Source organism: Pipistrellus hanaki (assembly GCF_964339955.1).
Source record: "Pipistrellus hanaki genome assembly, chromosome: 16".
Classification (NCBI taxonomy): domain Eukaryota; kingdom Metazoa; phylum Chordata; class Mammalia; order Chiroptera; family Vespertilionidae; genus Pipistrellus; species Pipistrellus hanaki.
In genome coordinates this window covers 13921153-13941546 of record NC_140518.1, presented here as the reverse complement: position 1 = coordinate 13941546, position 20394 = coordinate 13921153, and the positions used below count along the sequence as shown (strand labels likewise).

General features: G+C 55.6%; 3 protein-coding genes across 3 annotated transcripts; 2 read left to right on the top strand and 1 right to left on the bottom strand.

Annotated features, from left to right (window-relative positions):
- Positions 1-513: 513 nt before the first annotated feature.
- Positions 514-7914, top strand: LOC311610821 (interferon-induced 35 kDa protein-like; the record flags this gene model as incomplete). The annotated part of the gene is made up of 5 exons (XM_084862338.1): positions 514-615; positions 1617-1694; positions 7068-7230; positions 7323-7429; positions 7568-7914. The coding sequence occupies 5 exons, from the start codon at positions 514-516 to the stop codon at positions 7757-7759; spliced, it is 642 nt and encodes a 213-aa protein (XP_084718464.1). The 3' UTR covers positions 7760-7914.
- Positions 7915-8054: 140 nt separating this feature from the next.
- On the bottom strand, positions 8055-14880 carry LOC311611683 (synaptic vesicle membrane protein VAT-1 homolog). The gene is made up of 6 exons (XM_084864060.1): positions 14539-14880; positions 12067-12274; positions 11512-11682; positions 11329-11418; positions 10080-10321; positions 8055-9510 (listed from the first exon to the last, which is right to left on the bottom strand). Exons 1-6 carry the CDS (start codon positions 14845-14847, stop codon positions 9427-9429), a joined length of 1104 nt encoding a protein of 367 aa, XP_084720186.1. The 5' UTR covers positions 14848-14880; the 3' UTR covers positions 8055-9426.
- Positions 14881-16646: 1766 nt separating this feature from the next.
- RND2 (Rho family GTPase 2) lies at positions 16647-20117 on the top strand. The gene is made up of 5 exons (XM_084862262.1): positions 16647-16880; positions 17319-17406; positions 18143-18252; positions 18936-19070; positions 19285-20117. Exons 1-5 carry the CDS (start codon positions 16779-16781, stop codon positions 19537-19539), a joined length of 690 nt encoding a protein of 229 aa, XP_084718388.1. The 5' UTR covers positions 16647-16778; the 3' UTR covers positions 19540-20117.
- The last annotated feature ends 277 nt before the right edge of the window (positions 20118-20394 follow it).

Sequence of the window (20394 nt, the reverse complement as noted above, 5' to 3'; positions counted from 1 at the left end):
ACGCCGTCCCTCACCCCGGGGCAGGCGTCCTTGGCGAACCCCTGCCGCAGCGCCGCCTGGCCGCACTCCGCGCCCCCCCACCACCACGGTCTTGCAGTCATGGCTTTCCGTCGCCATGGCAACGAGTGGCCTTGTCTGGGGCGATGGTGACTTACCCGCCGGCCTGGACTAGCCGGAGGCAAGAATGAGTTTCCACAGCCAAGCGCGGGGTGAAAAGTTTGGGGGGAGCTGCGTCCTCGTGCGGGTGCCGATCCCACCAGGCCCCGCCCGCCCCCGCCCCCGAGAAAGTCAAATCTGTGAAAAAAAAACCCCGATCGGCCCGCCCCAAACCACCAGCGAGAACTCTGCATTCTCTCCCGGTTTCCCGGTCCCGCTAGCTCCCCGGGGCCCTCCTCCCGCAGCCGGCGGGGCAGAGGGGCCGCGGGCCCGAGCGGCTGCAGCTGCGGCGGCGGGGGAGGCGGCGGGGCCCGGGAGGGGGGCTCCGCGGGGCGCCGCCGGCGTGTAGCCGGGACCATGGAGGGGCAGAGCGGCCGCTGCAAGATCGTGGTGGTGGGGGACGCGGAGTGCGGCAAGACGGCGCTGCTGCAGGTGTTCGCCAAGGACGCCTACCCCGGGGTGAGGGACGGCGTCTGGGAGCGGGGGGCTGAGGTCGCGGGGGTGGGTGATGGAGCCCGGGGGACCCGCAGAAATGGGGGGTTACCAGGGACCGGAGAGGCATGGAGGACGGGTTTGGAGTGGGGGAGGAGCGGGTGGTGGTGGTGTTCAGAGCTCTGGAAGGACTGCAGAGGATTGGGGACCAGGATGAGATGATTGGGGTTGGGAGATGGAGAGGATCTCAGGAGGGGTATTAGGGGATGGTGGGGGTCCTGGGCATCGGAGAGGGGGCGAACTGGGGGCTGCAAGAGCTGGGGAGGGGGTCTGGAAGCCTAGCAGAGATCCCCCTCTGCCCCACAAGGAACCAACTTCCGTCCAGCGGCTGGCCAGGGTGTGGGAGTAAGGAGGGCATTTGTCTGGAGCGAGGGCTGGAGGATCACTTTTGGTTTTTTTACATTATTTTTTTTAAATATATATTTTATTGATACTTTACAGAGAAGAGGAAGGGAGAGAGATAGAGAGCCAGAAACGTCAACGAGAGAGAAACATCGACCAGCTGCCTCCTGCACACTCCCCATTGGGGATGTGCCCGCAACCAATGTACATGCCCTTGCCCGGAATCGAACCTGGGACCTTTCAGTCTGCAGACCAACGCTCTACCGCTTAGCCAAACCGGTCTCAGCACTTTTTATTTTATTTTATTTTTATTATTATTATTATTTTTTAATGAAGTGGTCAGTTTTAGAAACACTGCCTCTTTTTTATCATTTTTAAAAAATACATTCTATTGATTTTTTTACAGAGAGGAAAAGAGAGAGATAGTTAGAAACATCGATGAGAAAGAATCATCAATCAGCTGCCTCTTAGGCACACCCCCTACTGGGGATGTGCCCACAACCAAGGCACATGCCCTTGACCTGAATAGAACCTGGAACCTTTCAGTCCACAGGCCCACGCTCTATCCACTGAACCAAACCGGTTTCAGCATGGAGGATCACATCTTGACCCATCCATGTCTGCAGAGTTATGTGCTCACCGTGTTTGAGAACTACACCGCCAGCTTTGAGATAGACAAGCTGCCCACCCTGGCCCCTCCCTCGGCGAGACCTTTAGGCTTCCGCTCAGCCCATCCACCGAATTCCAGGAGGAAGGAAAAACAACCGGCTGCTTAAAGCCAGAGAAACTGAGGCAGAGCTTGCTGACATACAGAGAAACCGTGCCCTGGAGGAGAAAAGCCCAGTAGCCAGTCCCCTCGGCTGGATCCTGCCTCTCTGGGAAAGTTGAGAAGCAATGTTTTTCACTTGAGAACGTGTTTCTTTAGGAGGTTGTGCTGGATTTAGGAAAGACAGTGAGAATCTCTTTGGGTCTGGGCACGAGGTCTCTAGACTGAGCCATAGAAATCTGAGACCAAGTCCCAAGAGGATGGCTTTTAGTAACTGCTCTTCTCCTTTCCCTGTGCCAGGGCCCAGCCTGGAGTGGAAAAGAAGTCCCCACCCACTACCAGCTCAGCAGACACCTCTTTCCCTCCCTCTCCTAAGGTCCCTGTCCTGGTCCATCTCACCCAATCTCCTCAAGGATTCTGGGACAGCTTAAAGGCATAGGACACCCACCCTCTCAAACCTGGACCCGGCTAGAGGCTGACTGAGACCCTCCTCAAGGACCCTGAGACCTGGATGAGGGGTTCTGGGCAGGCCCACCTCTCAGTCTGGCCCCTCGGGACTGACTCTTCCCCCGCAGGGAACTCGGGCTTCCCTTTTCCCTTTGGACTTTGGTCCCAGGCAGCTGCAGCCTGTGGCTGCCAAAGTGCAGTGATTGTGTCCCTCTGCTCCCAGCCTCCCTCTCCTGCCACGCTGGCGCTTGGAGAGTGCAATAACCGCCTAAACTCTTCCCATTACCTATTCTGAAGTCTCTGGGTGAGGACTCCAGGTTACCATGGTGACCCCACCCCAGGTACACTCAGATTGGTCCTGAGGGCTGAGGGAGGTAGGAGGAAGAGGTCATGTCCGAGGTTGCCAGTGGACACCAGCAATCCTGGCCCAGCTCTCTCCACCACTCCTCACTGTCTTCCCCGGGAAAGGGGTTCAGCTCTTCTGTGGTACCCCCCGCCCTCTCCTAACAGAAGATTTCCTTCTGCACACTGCAGCCCCTCTCCCGCCTTCCCCTGCTGGGTTCCCAGGTCTCTCTCCATCTCTCCAGTCAATCCCCTGCTCCTTCTCCTGAGGGTTGGGGTGAGGGTCAGAGAGGGGGAGGCTCCAGCTCCAGGCGGTGGGGGGATTCCCAGCAGCTCCCTCCCAGGAGCCAGAGAGACAAGAGGGACATGGACACAAGTGCTCCTCCCCCCAAGAAAATGCCTCTGCTGTTGACTCCTAAATAACAGATGTCTGTCTGCATGTTAATGAGATTGGGCGAATAATTGGTGAGTTTTTCATTCAGTGTCAGAATGAACCCGGAGGCCTTATGTTCATGCACAGAGACACCCACTCACCCCGGCTCTCCCTTTCCTCCAGAGCACAATGACACAGAAGCAGATGCTGGCAAGCTTGTCCCACAGAGGGAGGGGCTGACAGGGAACTGGGAGAGGGTGTCAGCAGGAGGGAGACCTCCAAGGTCTGGGCTTCTCCCACTTGATTGCCATCTCCCCAGCCCCGCAGGGGTATAAACTTGCATTTGTGAGGTTTCACCCCTGTGCAGAAGGGCCCAGAGGAAGGTGGGAACCAGAGGGTAAAGGGAGGGGGTGAGGAGGCACTGCATGGGGGGAGAGGGGCCAAAGGAATGGCCTCCTTCAGAGAGGTTGTGCCTCCCCTGAGCCTGGCATGTGCAGGCCTCTTACCCTGCTTTACCTCCTGTGCCAGGGTGTGAGGTGGAAAACAGAGGTTTTGGAGTCAGACAGCTACCACTTACCAACAGGGTGCGCTAGTGCCAGTTACCCAACCTCTCTGAGCCTCCCACTGTCTCTAAGAATATCTACCTGTGCCGCCCCAGCTCAGCCCAGGGTTCGGGAGCCAGAGGGAGCAGTGAAGGACAGAGAAAAAAGACAGGAGAATAAGCTGGGTCTAGGTGGGTCTTCTGTGCCTAGCTGAGGCCACAGAACAGATCCAGACTGCAAAGCTGATGCTTTATTTATAGTCAGGGGCAAACAAGGTAATTTACAATGTTCTTGTTTCACTTATTTTGGCCCACTTGCTGCCCCTCCCACAGCCCACTAGCTACCCAGGAAAGATCTAGGGAACAGTCACAAGATCAAGTTTAATTATGCTTAGAGGACTGTGCCCTCCAAACTGGGACTTGTTTGCGACTTTGCCAGCAGGTCAGTCCTAGGCTTAACCCTATAACCACTTCCCACATCTACCTACCTTGCAAGACGGGAAGGACGAAATGAGATAGTGTCACAACACATATTTGTCCTCTCCCCACCTCCCCCAAACACACCAAGACAGTTTCAAAATGGCTGCCTCTCCTGCCAGTCCAACCCTGGTTAGGGCAGAGGGTAAGTAGAAGCTCAGTAATTTTCCTGGCTTCCTGGAGGACACAATAGAGGGGCAGGAACAGAGAAAGAAGCGATGAGATGGCCACAGGAGAGAAAACTGGTAGCCACCAAGGCCTGGAGTAGAAGCAAAGAAGCCGCAGAGATAAAGAACCCGAGCCCATGGCAATGGGGTGAGTATTGCAGCCGAGTGGACTGAAGCCCGGAATGAGTCTGGAATCTAGACTGTAGGCTCTAGAAGCCTCATGGCCTCGCTGTTGGACCTTAGCAAGTCTCACCCCTGTTAGCATCTTGGTCTCCTCATCTGTACAAGGATGGGGTTGGTTTGCTCTCTAAGGTTCCTTCTCATTGGGTGAGCATCCCAGGGGTTTGGGGAGCACAGGGCCAGGGAGGCTTGCCACCTCCCCACTCTGGCCCATCACTCTTGCTCTGTCTCTTCCTCCCCTGGGTAAATGGATCTGCTGCGCCAGCAAACAACTGTCCATTGTGTCTTAATGAGGGAGAGCAGGGAAAACCAATCACTTATGATGCAAATGAGCGGCGGCTGCAGCCTCCTCGCTTTCACTGAATAACTCTCTGCTGCCCACATCCCAGCGCTGCCCCAGTTGGGCTTTCCTGCCCAGCCCAGGTCCCATCTGGTCCTGGAGGGAGAGTGGTAGGCCCTTCCCATTGTCACTCCCTGCCACTCCCTGCAAGGAGTCTCCGCCCTCGCAGCCTTGAGAGGCCCAGCTGCTCTCTCCCCTCTCAGGGCAGCTCAGTTCTTGTTTCCAATTGAGGTGACATTCTCATAACGTGCGATTAGCCATTTGAAGGTGAACAATTCTGTGAGTTCATAGGGTGGCGTCAACAACAGCACCTACCTCTCTGGGCCCAGGTGACCCGCCCCCCTGCCCATCTGGGTACTCCCTTAGCCTCCATGCTGTGGTACAGGGAAGCTGCTGAGGCCTCTGCCAAGGGCCAAGGAATAATGGAGGCTGGTGTTGGATAGCAGCTGAGAAAAGTCCAGAGCCGGTAGGGTGGGGTGAATGGCTTGTCTGATCCCATTTAGAATGGAGCCAGGGGAGAAGGCTAGGGCTTTGGTGGGAACGGAAAGACCATCACTGCCTTCCCCAGTACAGCCCTGGGGCCATGTCTTTAGAAAATGGCTTCTTGAGTTCCTATGGAGATTGGAAAATTATTATTTCTGCCGAAACCGGTTTGGCTCAGTGGATAGAGCGTCGGCCTGCAGACTGAAAGGTCCCGGGTTTGATTCCTGTCAAGGGCATGTACCTTGGTTGCAGGCACATCCCCAGTAGGGGGCATGCAAGAGGCAGCTGATTGATGACTCTCATCGATGTTTCTATCTCTCTCCCTTCCTCTCTGTAAAAAATCAATAATATATATATTTTTTTTAAAAAAAATAAAGACCAAGAAATGATGACACAGATTATTATCTATGGATTAAGCACATTAAATAGGAGTGGTAGTCAGGATTCTAAAGATGTCCTTCCTAGATTTCTGTCCTCCAGCTATTGAATCAAACAACTCTGCAGCTATAAATAGGGTTTTGGACCATAAAATAGGGAGATCAGTCTGGACTTTCTGGAAGGGACAATCTAACCACTTGAGCCCTTAAAAAACAAACTCTGGCAGGAGTTAACAGAGATAAGTCAGAGAGAGTCCAACTGTGAGAGACCTGACCAGCCGTGGCTGGTTTTGAGGGTGAAGTGGGGTCCTAAGCCTAGGAGTGTGGGCAGCCTCTGGAAGCTAGGGATGACCACTGGCCACCAGCCAGCAAGGAAACAGATCCTACAGCTGCAAGGAACAATCTGGCCAACAACACGAAATGAGCTTGGGAGTGGATTCATCCCCCAGAGCCTCTAGAAAGGAACACAGCGATTCGGACACCTTGATTTTGGCCTTGTGAAACCTGAAACACAGAAACCAGTGGAGCCAATTTGGACTTCTGACCCACAGTACTGAGAGAGTAAATGCGTGTTACTACAGTACAGTGAAAAGGCTCTGAGAAGTCTGCAGGCATGAGCACAGAGGACAGCCATGCATGTGGAAGTGTTTGCTACCAACTGTATTTGAAGGTGAATAGTCAACACTGACAAATGTATTTTGTATAATCAAGTCTCACTGCCCCACTTTTGCAGGAACTTGAGGGTCTGCTGAATCAAGTGATGAAGGCTTAGATCTGGATGTGTTGAGTTAGTATAGCGCTAGGGTGTTGATCTGTGAGTGCCTTGTGCAGGGCCTGGATGAGGTTGGTTGACCTATTTGGAAATGTCTTTTGTGTGAAATGTATCATTGGGCATGTGGAGGTATTATTGATATGAGAAAATGCTAAGTAACTGATTTACTATCTGAAAAGGGATTTACTATCGGGGAAAGGGAGGGAGGAAGAGACTGAACATAAACTGTGCACCTATGGATGAGGACAATGGGGGAGGGGAAGGGGGCAGAGGGTGGGGTGAGAACCTGGTGGAGGGGGGAAGAAATGAGGAGCCTTTGTAAAAATATGAACAATAAAGATTGATTTAAAAAAAAAAAGTCTCACTGCCCCCATGCACTGTGGGGCTAAGGAAGACATAGTTCTTCCAACAGCTAGAAACAGAGCCAGATAATGAGTTTATGAAAAACACTTTCTCTTCCTCCAGCAAACGAAATTATTTACAAAGCTGTACAGCTCAACAATAGGGAGCAAAAGGAAAAAAATTAAATATAGTTGTTTTTTTGTTTTATTTTGTTTTTTAATATATATTTTATTGATTTTGTACAGAGAGGAAGGGAGAGATAGAGAGTTAGAAACATCGATGAGAGAGAGTCATCGATCAGCTGCCTCCAGCACACTCCCCACCAGATATGTGCCCCCAACCAAGGTATATGCCCTTGACCGGAATCAAACCTGTGATCCTTGAGTCTGCAGGCCAATGCTCTGTCCACTGAGCCAAACCCGTTAGGGTTAGAACCACTCCTTCTTGTCTACCCCTGGGTATCCAGCCAGAGAGTGCTGGTCAGCGGGTTTCCGGCGAAGCTCAAGCTGAGTGAGGAGGAGCTGCTGGACAAGGTGGAGCTCTTCTTTGGCAAGACCAAGAACGGGGGAGGAGATGTGGAGACTCGGGAACTGCTGCATGGGGGTGTCATGCTGGGCTTCGCTGAGGAGGAAGGTAAGGACCTCTCAGGGAGATCAGGGCGGATGCATCAGGCCCCGGAGGAGGAAGCCCTGGACGCTAAAGGCCTACCCTTCCCGCCCCTGCAGTAGCCCAGAACCTGTGCCGGATCGGCCAGTTCACCGTGCCTCTGGGTGGGCGGCAGTTCCCTCTGAAAGTCTCTCCCTACGTGAGTGGAGAGATTCAGAAGGCAGAGGTGAGTGGGAAGGTGGGGAAGGGGGCCTGGCCAGGTAACCTGTCTGCCCCTCTCATATTCCTGGGCCCTGCCTCCTCCGCCCTCTGCCCCAGCCCCGACTCTCATGGGACTTTGCTCATCTCGGAACTCCTTCTCCAGATCAAGTTCCAGCCAGTGCCCCAGGCAGTGCTGGTGCTCAACATTCCCGATGTGCTGGATGGCCCCGAGCTGCAGGATGTGCTGCAGGTGCACTTCCAGAAGCCCACCCATGGGGGAGGGGAGGTGGAGGCCCTGACAGCTGTGCCCCCAGGAGAGCAACGCCTGGCGGTCTTCACCACCAAGTCCAGCTAGGAGCCTTCTCATCGCCCGCCAGCCCTCTGCCAAGGTTCTCTAACCCGGCTGGGGTTGGGTGCATGCGGATGATCAAGATCCTGCTAGTCAACGGAGGGCAGGACTCTGAGTTGTGAAACGCTGTCCCAGACAGTAAAAGTCCCTGCCTGGAGCGATCTCCTTCCTCATTTCATTTCATTTCATGAAAGAAACTTGATTTGGGAAAGGAAGGAGGTTGGGGGGGGGGGGTAGAAACCCTAGACTTCCGCCACCAGCACTGACCTTCCCTCCACTAAAAGAGTCAACAGCCAGGATCCAGGGTTGAGCTTTTTATTGACACAAACACAAAGGCAGCTTCGGTTGGTCATGGGGTGGGTACACAAAAGCAGAAGTCGCACTTCACACCCTTTAGGCCTCATTTAGACAGTGAAGAGGCTGAACCCCTCCCCACCACCTCCCAGTGCCAATGGCCGGGCAGGAACCCTTCCCAGTGCCAGCTCAGAGAGCTGAGGGGGCTGCACCTGTACCCTAGGCAGTCCCCACTTTGGTTCCAGGGGCCCAGTTCCTAACCCGCCCCCGCCCCCACCATCTCCCTCACTGCATCTCCCCACCCATGTAAACAAAGTTTGGGCATGAGCTTGAGAAGGTGCCTCCCTGCTCTGAGAAGGCTGGGGGCAGGGGCCTCCCATGACTGCTCGGGGATGTGCTTTAATGTTCACTTTGGTCCCAGAACAAGAAGTAGACAGCACTGACTCCCAGGGCTCTGGCTGGTGAGTGCCATCCTTCTCTGCAAGGCTGAGAAAACTCCCCCTCTTCCTCCTCAAGCACTGAGAGAGAAATGACAGCCCCAGAGAGACAGCACATGGCACAGGACTAGGAGGCAGGGGCTGCTCCTGGCCCTGACACTGGCACTCTCAGAGGTTTGGAGGTGTTGTGGGACTGGGGAGAAGGAGAACCCCAGCTCCACCAGAACAAGGAAGGCAATGGAGAGCACGGGGTGGAGAAGGAGGTGTGAGCAGGAACAGGGCCCCTCTCCACATGCACAGCACAGGTTGTCCATTGCTAAGGCACTGAGAACAATGCAGAGAACTTAGTGAGGGAAGGGGCCTCTGTCCCTCCCCCAGAGTCTGACCTGGGGAGCAGGTGTGATGCCTGCCCTGTGGTAAGGGGCCTCCTGGGTGAAAAGTGGCAGGAAACCTGGAGGTGGAAGAAGCCCGATTGTGCTTAAGAAGTTGGGGGACAAGAAGATGAGGCCACACAGTGAGGCAAAGGAGTTCAGAGGTGGGCGCTGGTCGGCCCGGGTTGAAGGGACACTAGGGCGAAACAGGGACATGCTGGACTCACAGATATTGGCCCCATATCCTGAGCTGACATTTCATTTCTTTGGGGGAGGTAACGGGGCAGAGGCAGGAGGGGAGATGAGGCCAGTCTCCCTCTGCCCTCCCTGGCCCCTTGGCGGGGCCCAGACATCCAAGTGGTCACTTCCCAACCTCTTCAGAGGGCAGGAAGGAGGGAGGGGGCAGCCCTGGCTATAGAGAAAACACAGGGCAGGGGAGAGGTCATCACCATGGAGACCTTTGGGGGAGAGAGGGCAGAGCATTATGATAGAGGATGAAATTCGAGGATCTGGTGGCCAACATAAATGGCCTGCCAGCTTCTCTCTTTCCGAGGGCCTCCCAGCCCCCATCCTAGTTCTCCTTCTCTGTCCCAGGCACCAGGAGGACTTTGCCCACATTCTTCTTCTCATGTATCTGCTTCATGGCATCCGCCACCTGAAAAGGAAGAGAAGGGGCAAAACCGGTTTGGCTCAGTGGATAGAGCATCAGCCTGCGGCCTGAAAGATCCCTGGTTCGATTCTGGTGTAAAGTCTTGTACCTTGGTTGAGGGCACATCCCCGATTAGTGGTGAGCAGGAGGCAGCTGATGGATGTTTCTTTCTCATCAATGTTTCTAACTATCTCTCTCCCTTCCTCTCTGTAAAAAAATCAATAAAATAGCCAAAACTGGTTTGGCTCAGTGGATAGAGCATCAGCCTGTGGCCTGAAGGGTTCCATGTTCGATTGCGGTCAAGGGCATGTACCTTGGTTGTAGGCACATCCCCAGTAGAGGGTGTGCAGGAGGCAGCTGATCGATGTTTCTCTCTCATCGATGTTTCTAACTCTCTATCCCTCTCTCTTTCTCTCTGTAAAAAATCAATAAAATAAATATTTTTTTTTTTGTTCCCAGTGCTCCAGAGAGTCCCCCTAAAGAAGGAGGCCCTCCTCCCCCAAGGAATCCTCCCCCTAGGACCCCAGCCTTTCAGGGTCCTGCCCAGGCCCTCCCTGCAGAGCCATCACACTCACCTTCTCAAAGGGCCACACAGAGTCAATGTGAGGTTTGATGTGGCCCTGGTTGTACAGAGCCACCAGGCGGGACACCACCCCATCAAGCAGCTCCACCTCATCGTGCAGGTAGCCCAGGTGGTAGCCACACACGGCCCGGTTGGCCGGCAGCAGCTGCAGAGCTGTCACGCTGAACTGATTCCACCATGTACGTGCCAGGGCCATCAGGTTCCGCTTGGGGCCTGTCATCAGGTTGGCCATTCCTGAGAGACAAGGAGACACGGCCTGTGAATCCGGGTGCCAGGCCCAGCCCTGTGGGCCCTCAGCATTATCCGCACCAGTGCCAGGAAGTGACAGCATAGCCCACTGCCTGCAGGCTATCAAGCTCCAAAAGACGCCATCTAACTCAAAAATGGTTCTAATCCATATTTGTTTCTTTATATGTGAAATGTTTTTTTTTAATTTTATTTCTCAATGACAGTTTACATTCAATATTATTTTGTTTTGTTTTATTTTTTATATTTTATTGAATTTTCACAGAGAGTAAGGGAACATTGAGAGACACAGGGAGCTAGAAACATTGATGGGAGAGAAACACCGTCCAGCTGCCTCTTGCACACCCCCTATCGGGGATGTGCCCGCAACCAATGTATGTACCTTTGACCGGAATCAAACCTGGGACCTTTTAGTCCGCAGACTTACACTCTATACACTGAGCCAGACTGGTTTCGGCTCAATATTATTTTGTATTAGTTTCAGGTATATGAAATGGTGTTTTATGTGGAAATGTAGTTGTCCCAGAAGCCAGGAGGGTAGAACAGAGGAATAATCTCTAGCCATAGCTCTTTGGCTCAGTGGATAAAACGGAGGCCTGCAGCCTGAGAGGTCGCAGATTCAACACTGGTCAAGGGCACATGCCCATGTTGTGGGCTCAATTTCCAGTGAGGGGCATGCAGGAAGCAGCCAAGCAATGGTTCTCTCTCATCATTGATGTTTCTATCTCTTTCTCCCTCTCCTTCCGTCTCTGAAATCAATAAAAATATATTTTTAAAAAAGAATAATCCCCAAACAGGAGCACAGAAAGAACACAATTTACTGTCACTCACACGGGAGGTTGTGAAAGAAAATGACAACAGGTGCTCCCAGGAGGCAGCAATCTCAGGGCCATCCTACCCCTGGCACTCTCTCCCCAGCTCCTGGGTCCCTGCCCCTTCTTCATTCAAGAGCCCTGGGCCCCTAGATCCCTCCCCATTCTGGCCCACTGACTTACCATAGGTGATCAACTTGCCCATGGGTTTGAGGAGCTTGTAGCCCTTAGTAGTGTCGGCCCCACCCAGAGGGTCCATGACGATGTCCACACCTGTCACAGAGTAAGGGGGACCGGGAGCAGCATTAGAACCCACCAATTTGGAGACCTCCCCTCCGTGCCATGCCATCCCATACCCTGGCCCACCTTTGGGGGAGATCTTCTTGACCGCTTCCACGTAGTCAGTCGTGTGGTAGTCAATGGGATGTGTGACCCCGTTCTCCTTCAGCATCTCGTGCTTCCTAGCCGAGGCCGTTCCGAACACCGTCACATTCTTCACTGTTCGGCACAGCTGCAAGGCGGCTATACCCACACCCCCTGCAGGGAGACACTTTCATAAGTAGGAGATATAGTCATCTAGCCTCCATTCTTGCCTTTCAAGGACCAACCCCACCATCTTCATTTTGCCTGGGCTCAATCAGAGGCTTTCTGCACTCATCTCATGTCCAATTTCTGTGATTGAGAATTGGGGGAAGGGTATCTGGCAAGGAAGGGGTGCTGGGCCACAGCATGTTGCTATGGATAGCACACCAGGCTGGATCTGGTGCCTGAATGTTGCCACGGCAACAATACTGCAGAGGCCTTGGGAGCCATAGGCCAAGGCAGCCTGGTGTTACCATGGCAACAGTCCAGACATGCTACTGAGAAGGGGCCTAGGAGGAAATCTGGCTAATGAGGGGCATAAAGGAAAGGGCCTGTTACCTGCAGCCATGTGTACCAAGACGCTGTGGCCAGGCCGTAGGTTGCCAAAGTCAAAGAGGATCATGTATGCGGTGATGTAATTAACCAGCAAGGCAGCAGCTTCCTCAAAGGTCATGGCCTCAGGCATCAGAAAGGTCTGGGCTGAGAGCACAGTCACCTCCTCCTGCCACATGCCGCAGCGGACCAACACCATCACCCGATCCCCTACCTTGAAGAACGAAAGCAGAGCATGATATTAAGTCACTCATTTATTCACTCATTGGCAATTTATGACCTTCTGTTATGTACAAGGCCCTCTTCCTGGTAATGAAGGAGCAGCGGTAGTTATGGTAATCCTATCTAATAATAGAGCAATATGCAAATTAACCGTCACTCCGTGCCAAATATGGCAGCTCCCATAGCCACAAAATGGCGGCTCCCAGTCCCCTCAGCCCTGCTGCTGGAGTGCCCGGCCTGTCCCCAGGAGCGGCAGGCTGGATCTGCCTCCAGAGAGGGCAGACCCAGGCTCCCAGCTCCACAGCTGTTGCAGTTTCTGGGTCTGTCAGTCCCTCCAGGGTTGTGGGGTGGGGGACCAAGCAGTGAGGCTTGACCCGCCCCCAGACAAGGCAGACAGAGCACACTGCAGTGCATGGGGGCTTCCTTCACATGGTGCATGGCGGAGGCAGGTGGAGAGCAGACAGCAGGGCACGGGGCTTCATCTCCATGGCTGCAGCGAAACCTCCAGGCCCGCAGAGAGCAGAGAACCATGGGGAGTGGGCCTAAGCTGTCAGTAGGACATCCCCTGAGAGCTCCTGGATTGTAGAGGGTGCACGTTGGGCTGAGGGACCCCATGCACAAATTTCATGCACTGGGCCTCTAGTAATAATAATAATAATAATAATGTCATTACAAACAATAACAACTTGCCTTTACTGAGTGCTCCCCAAGGACCAGGCTATATTGTAAGTGATTTTTATATAAACACTTAACTAATCCTTACACCAGCTCTTTAAGGTAGATACCATCCTTATCTCCATTTTACAGATATTCTTCACTATTCTGTGGGATCCCTGATGCAAGAAGCTTACAGTTGGGGCAGCATAAAGTATTGAAGAGATCAGCCGAAACCGGCTTGGCTCAGTGGATAGAGCATCGGCCTGCGGACTCAAGGGTCCCGGGCACATCCCCAATAGGGGATGTGCAGGAGGCAGCTGGTCGATGTCTCTCTCTCATTGATGTTTCTAGCTTTTCTATCTCTCTCCCTTCCTCTCTGTGAAAAATCAATAAAATATATTTTTTTTAAAAGTATTGAAGACATCAAACTGCTTCTGTTAAAAACAAAACAAAACAACAACAACAAAAAAACAGGCTCCACTACTTATTGACCATGTGACATTGGGCAAATAGAAAGTTAACTTTTTTGAGCTTCAGTTTTCCTATCTGTAAATTAGGCAGTTGTGAGGATTAAGTAACAAAAAATCATTTATCTTTTTTTTAGCCAAATGTAGGTCACATGGTAGACACTCAGTGGTGTTAACTAACAACAACAATAATGACAATAACCAGGAGGGGAGGTGACCAAGTCCAGTAACTGAAGGAAGATGGAGTATGTGATATGGTCAATACCACAGTACAGGTCAGAGATCAGTTAGAACTGGGTGTGGTTCCCTCAGGAGAAGTAACCGAGTCAGCACTGGGAGCCCAGGAGCACTTTCACCCAGAGATGTGTGTGTTGTGGGCAGAGGTTACAGATAAGAAGAGCCACACAGCCGGAATCAGTTTGGCTCAGTGGATAGAGTGTCGGCCTACAGACTGAAAAGTCCCAGGTTCCATTCAGCTCAAAGGCATGTACCTAGGTTGCAGGCACATCCCCAGTACTGGCATTGTGGGGCCGGTGGAGGGGCGGTGGCAGGCTCCCTCTCTTCCATAGGATGGGCGTGCCTCCTCTCTGGCCCCGTCCTGGGAGGGGCCGCCTCACACCCCCACAGACCACTGGGCTGCATGTGACTAGGGCTCTGGCACAGCCCTCTGCCGCCCCCCCCAGCCCTGACTCCATAGCTCCTTAAGCTGCCTTGAGGAACGAGGCACCAATCGGGGTCACAAAACACCATGATGGGATATGTTTTTTGGGCAGGGGCACAGGTGTGGTTTCACTGGGGATTGCGGGATTGGGGGGTGGGACAGTAATAGGTCATTACACGCATGCACGTCTTATTGTTTCCCCCTCCAAACACACCCACCACCACCCCCGCTGCTCCTGGGCGGAGGCCACCATGAAAACTGGTTGGGAAGGGGGGATAGCTCCGGCTCACGCCGCCCCCAAATGTAAACCCAGTTTCCCAGGAGCTTCAGATCCCGGGCCCCTTTCCTATCCTACGTCTTCCACGCCCGTCTCCCCAGGTCCCCTCCGCCAACTGCCCCCGCGCTGCCACACCCCCGCGGCCGCCCCTTCTGCCCAACTGCCCACACCCCGGCCGGGGCTGCTCGGCTCACCTTGCGGTCCTGGACTCCCTCGCCCACCGCGACCACGACCCCCGCGCCCTCCATGCCCGGCGTGTGGGGCAGCGGCGGCGTCCGGTCGTAGATCCCCTGCTGGGCCATAATGTCAGCGAAGTTGAGGCCACTGGCCCGGACGCGCACGGTCACCTGGCCGGGGCCGGGGGCCGGGGGCGCGGCCGGTCTGCTCCGCAGCTTCAGCTTGTCCTGGCTGCCGAAGCCGGTGAGCTCCAGGTAGCGCACCGGGTGGGTGTCGCCCGCCGCCACCGCGGTGGCCCCCTTGGCTGCCTCTCTCTCCTTGGACATGGCTGGGGCTCCGGTGCGCGCACAGCTGGGCTGACGGCTGCACAGCTGGGGAGGGCGGGGCGCGCGCCGGGTTAAGGCCAGGCTGAGGACCGGGGCGGAGGGGCGGGGCGCCGGCCCGGGGGCGGGGCTTCGCGCGCCCCCTTAAAGGGCCAAGGCCACGCCTCCGCTGCCCTGGAGACTGGAACCTCTGCGGAGCGAGGGCATTCTTGGGGTCGTGCAGATCGCGATTTAATTTACTTGTGTATTCATAATGAATCTTACGCAAGTTGAAATATATGTTGAGGAGCAGTCTGAATCTGAGCTGACTTCAAATTTGAAGAGCTGGCCACCTGTAGACCGGAACCCGAACAAGTTGTTCTTCAGACTCTGACTCTACCCATATGTGACCCATTCCGTGTGGTCTATCCATGGCAAACTTGGAGCAGAGAGATAGTCTTTTTTTAAAAAAATGTTTTTAAAAATATATATTTTATTGATTGTTTTTTTAAAAGAGAGGAAGGTAGAGGGATAGAGAGAAACATCAATGACAGAGGAACATGGATCAACTGCCTCCTGCACACTCCCCACTGGGGATGTGCCTGCAACCAAGGTACATGCCCTTGACTAGAATCGAACCTGGGACCCTTCTGTCCACAAGCCAACGTTCTATCCACTGAGCCAACCCGGTTAGGGCAGAGAGATAGAGTCTTAAAAACTTTCCATTTGATTTTATTTATTAAAGCTCTGTGCTTCAATTTTCCCTTCTCTCAAATGGTGAAGACACTGCTTGATAAAGAGTAAAGATAAGCCGAAACCTGTTTGGATAGAGCGTCGGCTTGCGGACTCAAGGGTCCCGGGTTCGATTCCGGTCAAGGGCACGTGCTTTGGTTGTGGGCACATCCCAGTAGGGAGTGTGCAGGAGGCAACAGATCAATGTTTCCAGCTCTCTGTTCCTTTTTCTTCCTCTCTGTAAAAAAATCAATAAAACATTTTTTTTTTAAAAAAGAGTAAAGATAAAATCAAATCCAGTATCCTTGATGTAAAGAGCGTTTTCAAAAGTAAAACATGTCAGACAAAGGCAAAACAGAAGCTCGATTATTGTTAGACTCCGGATCAAGCCTGAAATGACTCTAGAGTTTGCCTCTGGCTCCAGCAGGGCTGTCGCTCTGGGCAATTCCATCTGCCTCTTCTTCGCTCCCCATCCCTGACTCCCCGAAATATCCACCAGAGGACGCAGCTCCCCCAAAACTTTCCACCCTGTGCTCGGCTGAACAAACTCATTCCCGCCTCCGGCTAGTCCAGGCCCGCCGGTAAGTCACCAGAGCCCCAGACGAGGCCACTCGTTGCCATGGGGACGGAAAGCCATGACGTCACCGCTTTCCTGGTGCGGGTGATGGAGTCCCTACCCTCCTAACCCCAGGACTCCCTGCCGGGACCCGAGCATCGAGGAGGGAGACCGAACCCTAAAGGCTCTTTTCCTCCCCACCACCTCTGCCTCCTGTGGTCTCAGGGAGCGGGTGGCTGCCCCCGCGCGGGTCCGCAGTGGCACACCGGGCCCGAGCCTCGTGCGGGTGCCGATCCCACCAGGCCCCGCCCGCCCCCGCCCCCGCCCCCGCCCCAAGAAAGTCAAATCAGCCAAAAAGCCCGGATCGGCCCGCCCCAAACCACCAGCGAGAACTCTGCTTTCTCCCCGGGTTTCCCGGTCCCGCTAGCTCCCCGGGCCCCGCCTCCCGGCTGCGGGGACCGGGGCGGGAGCGGGAGGCGGGGCCGGGGGCGCGGCCGCCGGGCGGGGGGCGGGCCGGAGGGGGGGCCGCGGCCCCGGGTGGGGGCTCGGCGCGGGCCCGCGAGATGCCGGTGTCGGCGGCCCGAGCGGCTGCAGCTGCGGCGGCGGGGGAGGCGGCGGGGCCCGGGAGGGGGGCTCCGCGGGGCGCCGCCGGCGTGTAGCCGGGACCATGGAGGGGCAGAGCGGCCGCTGCAAGATCGTGGTGGTGGGGGACGCGGAGTGCGGCAAGACGGCGCTGCTGCAGGTGTTCGCCAAGGACGCCTACCCCGGGGTGAGGGACGGCGTCTGGGAGCGGGGGGCTGAGGTCGCGGGGGTGGGTGATGGAGCCCGGGGGACCCGCAGAAATGGGCACCGGGGTTACCAGGGACCGGAGAGGCATGGAGGACGGGGTTTGGGGGGGTGGGTGTTGGGAGCTCTGGAAGGACTGCAGAGGATTGGGGACCAGGATGAGATGATTGGGGTTTGGGGGAAGGAGAGGATCTCAGGAGGGGTATTAGGGGATGGTGGGGGTCCTGGGCATCGGAGAGGGGGCGAACGGGGGGCTGCAAGGGCTGGGGAGGGGGTCTGGAAGCCTAGCAGAGATCCCCCTCTGCCCCACAAGGAACCAACTTGCGTCCAGGGGCTGGGCTGGCCAGGGTGTGGGAGTAAGGAGGGCATTTGTCTGGAGCGAGGGCTGGAGGACCACATCTTGACCCATCCGTGTCTGCAGAGTTATGTGCCCACCGTGTTTGAGAACTACACTGCCAGCTTTGAGATAGACAAGCGCCGCATCGAGCTCAACATGTGGGACACTTCAGGTAGCCACCTCCCTGGGGTCACCCTGACTCCCAAGGCTCCCACCCGGGCCCCTCCCTCTGCGAGACCTTTAGGCTTCCGCTCAGCCCATCCACCGAATTCCAGGAGGAAGGAAAAGCAACCTTCTGCTTAAAGCCAGAGAAACTGAGGCAGAGCTTGCTGACACACAGAGAAACCGTGCCCTGGAGGAGAAAGGCCCGGTAGCCAGTCCCCTCGGCTGGATCCTGCCTCTCTGGGAAAGTTGAGAAGCAGTGTCTTTCACGTGGGAACGTGTTTCTTTAGGAGGTTGTGCTGGATTTAGGAAAGACAGTGAGAATCTCTTTGGGTCTGGGCACGAGGTCTCTAGACGGAGCTATAGAAATCTGAGACGAAGTCCCAAGAGGAGGAGGGTTTTATTTTTACCCTGGTCCCCTGGAGGTCATTACGAGATGTCTGTCAGAGCCCGGAAAGCACGCGCAAAATTTTGTGAGAATGTCGAGAGATTTTGTGAGCTTCTCAGACTCTGGAAAGATTCAGAATGCTTCCTTTTAGAGGCAGCCCTGGGGAGGGGGAGAGCTGTTGTCTGCCTTCGAGCCGCCCCTCTGCCTGTCCCCGCCTTGGAGAAACACAGAGTCCTGGGTGGCTTTTAATAACTGCTCTTCTCCTTTCCCTGATCCCAGCTCCAGGCCTCCCCTCCCCTCCCAGGCCTTCTGCCCACTCAGGACCCTTACCTGCCCTCTCCCCTCTGTCTTCTCTCAGGCTCCTCTTACTATGATAATGTCCGGCCCCTCGCCTATCCTGATTCGGACGCTGTGCTCATCTGCTTCGACATCAGCCGACCAGAGACACTGGACAGTGTCCTCAAGAAGGTGGGCGCCTGGGGAAGCAGGACGTTAGACGGAGGGGGACCAGGAACCGCGGTTCCGATACAGCAGGAGCCATCGACTTGAGAGTGTGTGAAGCTCTCCTCCTCCCCACCCCCCTTCCCTAGAAGTAAATCCTCAGAGCTGGGTAGGGCACCTGGGGGCGATGAGGGAGAGGCACTCAGGAGATTCCGTAGCCACCGTCCCCATCTCCTTGTGCATGGGAACCCCAGATGGGAAGGCTGCTCTCTGAGCTCAGGAAACCTCCGAGGTCTCAGCTGCAGGCCCCTATTTCCATGAGAAAAGCCTGCGGGGAAAGGCCAGAAGTCAGCTAAGGCGGCCCCAGTTCCCAGGTGGGGGAGGGGAGGGCTGGGTCTGTCTGTTCCCACACACAGACTTGGGATAGGGGGTCAGCATGGGAAGGCCCCAGGCCGGCAGAAGCTACATGGCCCCTGCGTTAGACGCAGGGCACAGACCCAAAGCCCCACCTCAGCCCTCTCCTCCCTCCTCTTCTCCCACCCCCATCCCTGCCTTCAGCCCAAGCCCACCACCCTCACCTCCTTGCTCACACAGGAGCTTCCAGAGGGGTATCGGTTTCTGATGCTGTGATAACAGGGGTCGGGGGGAGCATGGTTCACCATGTCCCTTCTTCTACCCTCCACAACTCTTTATTTTCTTTCCCCACATAGTGGCAAGGGGAGACTCAGGAGTTTTGTCCCAATGCCAAGGTGGTGCTGGTTGGCTGTAAACTGGACATGCGGACCGACCTGGCCACCCTGAGGGAGCTGTCCAAGCAGAGGCTTATCCCTGTGACCCATGAGCAGGTGGGACTCTTGACCTTTGACCTCCCCCCAGCCTAGGCCTCCCACTTCCGACCCTCCCGGTCTCTGATTTGAAAACACCCTATTTTGTCCATCCCTTGTCCTGGCCTCTAACCTCCGGCCTCCTCCCTCGACCTCCGCCCCTCCCCCCCAGCCCTCTGCCTCCCGGGCCCCTTGCTGAAACGCATAACTGCCTTCATCCACTCCATCCTCCCAGGGCACCGTGCTGGCCAAGCAGGTGGGGGCCGTGTCCTACGTGGAGTGCTCCTCCCGCTCCTCCGAGCGCAGCGTCAGGGACGTCTTCCACGTGGCCACCGTGGCCTCCCTGGGCCGTGGCCACAGGCAGCTGCGCCGCACGGACTCACGCCGGGGCCTGCAGCGGTCCGCTCAGCTGGCGGGAAGGCCGGACCGGGGGAACGGGAACGAGGGCGAGATGCACAAGGATCGCGCCAAGAGTTGCAACCTCATGTGAGGAGCCGGGGAGGGGCGGGGCGTCAGGAGGGGTGGTGAAGGGCACAGCTGTTCCCCTGCCTGCCCCCTGGCTTCCTGAACCCCTGACCCCCTGACTGGCTGGAACTTCAGGGCCGGCTGAGTGAGCAATTCTCCTGGGCCAGGGACCTGGAGGCAGAGGGTACCATCATTCCCCACCCCCTCCTCCCCCTCCTCTCCACGGGAAGTTGAGGGAGCTAGCAGAGTGGCATCTGGGTCTGGAGCTGGGACGGCCGGAAGGAAGGGGCAGGGGGTCTAGGGGAGCTGGCATGGAGCAGTGACCTTGGTGGAGTGTCGGTAGATGCAGAGTGCCTTCCCTCCCTGCTCCGCCAGGCCCCAGATCCTGGTCCTGGCTTCCTCCCCGAAGGAAAGTGTCCGAGCCACGCGCTTCCCTTTTCCTCTCCTCTCACTTCCCCAGCTGTGCTCGCTTACCCTACCCGCCAGGCAGCAGGCACTAAATGAGAAAGCAAGTTCAGAAGCCCTTCCCCGCTATACTCACCAGGCCTAGCTCCTCCCCCTCTTCCCCAGCAGCCCCCAAATAAAGCCCCTGTCCATGGAAAACGGCTGTGGCTTTAGTTCTGTTGCTTTCTAAACGCCAGTGTGCCCATCTCCGGGAGCAGGAGGGGAAGTTAGACTTCAGGAGGAGGCAGAGGAGGCCATGGGTCAGCAGGGTCCTTTAGGAGCCAGAGGTGGGGAGTGAGGCATCTTGGAATATTCACCTCCGTTAATGAGCCAGACAACCCTAGGGCCCTCAGGGGGCGTTGAAGTGGACTGATGTGCAATTCGTTCCTCAGCTACGCTGGGGCCCCTGCTTGCGTGGGGGGGGGGGGGCAGCTGC